Source organism: Propithecus coquereli, unplaced genomic scaffold (genome assembly GCF_000956105.1).
Source record: "Propithecus coquereli isolate 6110/MARCELLA unplaced genomic scaffold, Pcoq_1.0 Scaffold84, whole genome shotgun sequence".
NCBI lineage: Eukaryota > Metazoa > Chordata > Mammalia > Primates > Indriidae > Propithecus > Propithecus coquereli.
Window position 1 is genome coordinate 2569366 of NW_012154618.1, and position 4783 is coordinate 2574148.

A 4783-nucleotide genomic window follows, 5' to 3' on the forward strand; every position below is an offset into this window, starting at 1 on the left:
TGAATTAAGAATTTTACATATATTACCTCCAAACCACACAGTAACCCTGAAAGGTAAACACTAGTTCCATTTTACAAGCAAGAAAAGTAGGGCTGGAGAAGTAAAGTAACTTGCTCAGAATCACACAGCCAACAAATGGAATAACAGGGATTAAATTCCAGGTCTGAATCTACACATTATACTGCACTGCCTCCTGTAAACATGTGTTTCTTCTAAGAAATGAACAAAGCATACAGGTTTTGAGATAAAGTTATATGTTTGTGACTTCTTGATTATAGCTTACTGGTAAAGAAACCAAGAAAATACTCATTTTTAGCATTCTGTCCTCAATAATCGGGTCCAGTAGAAAATCAGACTATGTCAAATACAAAGCCTGAGTATTTTACTATGTGTATTACTTACAAGTCACAGAGGTCACATCTCACTGTAATAAAATACACTCACTACAAACACAACCACTAGAAAATAAAAACACTTCCTCCAAATGCTAGTTGATGGCCTGCTTGTTTCTAACAGTGTATTTACTATTTAACTACCTTCTTGCAAAACTTTTAAAAAACTTATATATTTGTATATATGTACAAAATATTTTAAAGTGTTTTGATGGGATAACCATTCATGAACCCAATTCTTTTGTAAGAATTCCACAATATTTCAAATCCAGTGTAAGATTAATATTTAACTACCTTCTTGCAAAACTTTTAAAAAACTTATATATTTGTATATATGTACAAAATATTTTAAAGTTTTTTGATGGGATAACCATTCATGAACCCAATTCTTTTGTAAGAATTCCACAATATTTCAAATCCAGTGTAAGATTAATAATGGAAAAAATAAGCACTTCTCAAGGCAGGTGTAAAAGGCTTGGAAAGACACCCAAGACTCTGTTGTCACAGCCAGGTTCCAATTTACCTCCCATGAGATAACTGAACCCTGCCATATCCAACCAATTAACTATACATGTGGTTTCACATGCCAGGACACATGCCAACACCACCAGGCAAAACAAAGCCACTCCCATCCAGAGAAGGCATAATATAATACATTTTCATTTATCGTGGCAAGATGTGCTTCACCAACAGCCCTGCTGGGAATATCTATTCCCTCACATTCCAAACGCTCACACAGCTGGGATTCAAGGAGATAGGTTATAACTGATCCAGATTTTCAAAATTAGAAGTTTCACGACTTTGAACAGAGAAGTGCAGCACAGCTAAGAAATCAGGAAATCTAGGGTCTGTATAATCCAACTCTAGCAGTTATTGGCTGTGAAGCCCCGGGGAAGTTACTTAATCACCCTGTGCCTCAGTTTCCTCAAATGTAAAATGGGAATAATAAGAGCACCTCACTGGGTTGTTGAGAGGATTAAATAAGATAATATCTCTTGAAGTGTTTAGAACTGTGTGTGGCACATAAAAAGTTATCAACAGATGTCAAGTAAGATGATGCAAAAAGATGACGACGACGACGCTGGGGAGCCAAACTGAAAGGAGAGGGCTGCGTGGACGTTTCAATCATTGCCAACCAGGGCCACTAAAACATTTACAAAATGTTTACTTAGTTACCATCAGGCCCGAGCAGGACTCAAGATACGGAACAAATATGCAGGTCCCCGCTCTCCAGAAACCCACCGTCAGTCGCCACTTGAGGACACCTGGGAATTGCAGAGCGCGGGAGCCGCGACTCCGGTCAGGCGAAGGCCCCGCACTGGCGACACAACCCCGCCTCGCCCACCGATTCAGGGGAGGGCGCCGTCCCCGAGGAAGGGGAGGTCCCAGGAGGGCTCCCCACCCCGAAGCCAGCCCCTCACCTTCCGGAAAGTCGGGCACAGACAAGTCCTGTTCCCAGCTGTCTACCTTCTGCACATACTGGTAAACCAAGCTGTCCTTCTCCTGCTGGGTGACGGCGTCGAGCAGGGCGTACTCCAGCGAGGTCTGCGCCGGGAGCAGGCCCGACAGGCCGCAGCCCCGGGCTCTGGGCGCCGCCATGTTCTCTGCGGGCTCCGGAGGCGACCGCCGGGCCCGCGGGAGAGCTTCGCTGGGGGAGACGGAACGTTTACTGTCCTTGGGTTTCAAATCGGCACATTCACCTCACCGTCCACCAGCCCCACTCCACGGCAGCGGCACTTTTTCCTTTTTTAAATACGCCCAAAAGCCAGAGTCCGAACCGTCGCAATTCCTGGGCACGTAATTAAACTACCGCCCCAACCCACCCCGCCCTTCCAGGGTTCCCTCGCCGCGGCTGAGCCTGGACATTGAGAGCGCCAGATTCAACATGGGACAGGCCTCCGGGACTGCGTCCCAGAAGCGCTAAGGAAACCATTCCCCCCCCCACTTTGAAAATTACCGCGCTTTAGAACAAAAATGAAATAGAATAAAATAAATCCGTAGGACTTAAAAGGGCACGCTATTTAAAGAAAATTATTTTTAAAGTCACGCTCTTAGACCGGAATCCGCCGATTCGACACGGCACTGGCAGCGGGAAGACGTTCCCGCCAAGACACTAAAGGTAAAGGGAGGGGTAGGGCTATCCTCAGGGGAGAAGGCTTATTTAAGTTGGGAGTGACTGGCCGGTGGCTACAACTTGCACACAAATAACAGCGTTTTGTCACTCGGGGAGTGCTGAAAGTGCGGGCGCGAATAGGTTGTTAGCCGAGCCAGGGGTGGGGGTTGTGAGGGGAGCGGATGCAGCTGGAGCTGCTCCTTCGGGGGCGCGGGTGGCAGGTGGGCGGCCGCGAGGGTCCCTGAGGGCGGGCCTCAGAGTCTTTAGAAGGGGAGGCGCTGGCGGCTTTTTTGGAGCTGACTGTGCTTAACCTGGAGAGGGTAAGGCCCTACTCGCTGGCCTTGCAGCCTCTAAAGCGAAAAGAGAAGGTAGCGGCGGTGGCAGGCACCCGGCAAGCGACTTCGGTTTTGAGGCTAGAGAAGAGAGGGCTAGCCACCTTAAGGACAAATCACCTCTGTGGTCTGCAGTAAGGCGTGTGACCTCAGAACAAGCATCATTTCATATATTCGAACTTTTTTTGTTCACCGTGTAGGGTTTATTCATTGCTGCTGGAGGAAGATGATGGACTGACCCAGGAAACTGAAGTTGTTGAATATCCAGGAGTCATGGATAAGGGCAATTACTTTTTTTTTCTTTTTTTTTTTGCGAATTACACACCTCTTTGACTAGTTTTACTGCTAAATTGAGGTCGCCATTTAGTGTTGGGAATTCCTCCTGAGCCACGTGCCCGGGGACTGTGGTTGGATTTGTGAATTATGTGGACAATTGTCCACTTAAAAGAGAACTGAAAATAGCTTCATAACAGTTTTACAAAGCTCATTCAAAGAATAAGCGGCTGAACTTATTTTTCCCATTAGTGCCTAATTTTCAAAGTATTTCTGATTATACTTTTTATGAATTGAGTCCTGGAAAAGGCTGAGATCCCTGAATGAAATAGCCACAATCAAAAATTTCACCCCTGTGATAGGTTGTCTTAATTTTGTTGTGGTATGAGTGGAACAGCAGGTGCTCAGGTATGAGGTTTGCAGCTTGCCAATATATTTATTACCAGAACTGTAGATTCCCATCCAGTTAGTGGGTGTTTTTTATTACTTTTCTTTTTCTCTCAGCAAAAATAATTCCATTTAGAAATTTTGTAGCAAGAAATGAACTCTCAATTTACTTAAGATTAACTCCTCTAATGATAAAATCATTTTGCCATGTTAGAAGACACTCTTTCAGAAGAAGACATTTGGGAATACAAATCTAAAAGAAAACCAAAAGTAGTTGACCCAAATAATTGCTCTGAAAATATTCCAAAACCTGTTGGAAAAGCAAAAGAGGGAAAATACCAGTCAAAACGAAAGAGAAGCAGAAAAAGAACCATAGAAGCTAAAGAGGAGGTAAAGGACCATGAGGTGTCCCCTAGAGCAGCACTTTGTCAGGCTTCTGTAGCTTCCAGTCAGAGTTCAAGTTGTGGAGATGGTAGTCAACAGTCTCAAGACAAGGAGACCACTCCAGGAAGGTTGTGTAGAACTCACAAAAACAAACACGTGTCTCCAAAGATACGTCCAGTTTATGATGGATACTGCCCAAACTGCCAGATGCCTTTTTCCTCATTGCTAGGTCAAACACCTCGATGGCATGTCTTTGAATGTTTGGATTCTCCACCAGTCTCTGAAGCAGGTAAGAGTACAGAAAAGGTAGTGGTTTCTAAATAATCTAAAAGGCCTGCATTAGGTCAGATATACCAATTCAGTGAAAGGAGCAAGGCAAGCAATAAACTAAAAGAGATAAGACACTGTGATGAGACACTGTACCAGTCAAGCATATAATTGTAAAGAAAGTTACAGGCTTCAAAACAGTTTAAATGCATTTTATTATTTTGTAAAAGTTCCTAGACATCTCAATTATTTTTCATAAATGTTAATTGAACCTTTCCTATGCTAGGTACTTTCACACTGTTTATTTTTACTCGTATATCACCATATACAATAGGTGGTATTGACATTTTATAGATGAGAGTTCTTAAAAGTTAAATAACTTGTCCAATTTGTTTTCTTTTATGGAATTATTCAGAAAAGTATATATACAGTCTGGTTTCTAAATATGGTTATGTTGTATTCATCATGCTAATGTACAGGAAGAGGAACTGGGAAAGAGTCTTAGGTGATTAAGATTCTAACAAAAATGTGCCAAATGATAACAAAAATAATGCTATGTTTTTATCCTTTAAAATATATAATAAGTATTTAACATGTAGAAAATCCTACTTGGAATATATGGAGAATGGGTTGTT

At 42.9% G+C, this 4783-nt stretch overlaps 2 protein-coding genes across 2 annotated transcripts in view; one reads left to right on the forward strand and one right to left on the reverse strand.

Moving 5' to 3' along the window:
• Positions 1-2235, reverse strand: part of NHLRC2 (NHL repeat containing 2) — a 53513-nt gene extending 51278 nt beyond the window's left edge. Inside the window, exon 1 of the mRNA XM_012663878.1 lies at positions 1814-2235. Within this exon, the coding sequence (XP_012519332.1) occupies positions 1814-1991 (178 nt within the window). The 5' untranslated portion in view covers positions 1992-2235. The remainder of the gene's footprint in view (positions 1-1813) is intronic.
• Positions 2236-3671: 1436 nt separating this feature from the next.
• The window catches only part of DCLRE1A (DNA cross-link repair 1A), an 18880-nt gene continuing 17768 nt past the window's right edge, over positions 3672-4783 (forward strand). The window contains exon 1 of the mRNA XM_012663879.1: positions 3672-4170. Coding sequence (XP_012519333.1) covers positions 3705-4170 — 466 coding nt within the window. The 5' untranslated portion in view covers positions 3672-3704. The remainder of the gene's footprint in view (positions 4171-4783) is intronic.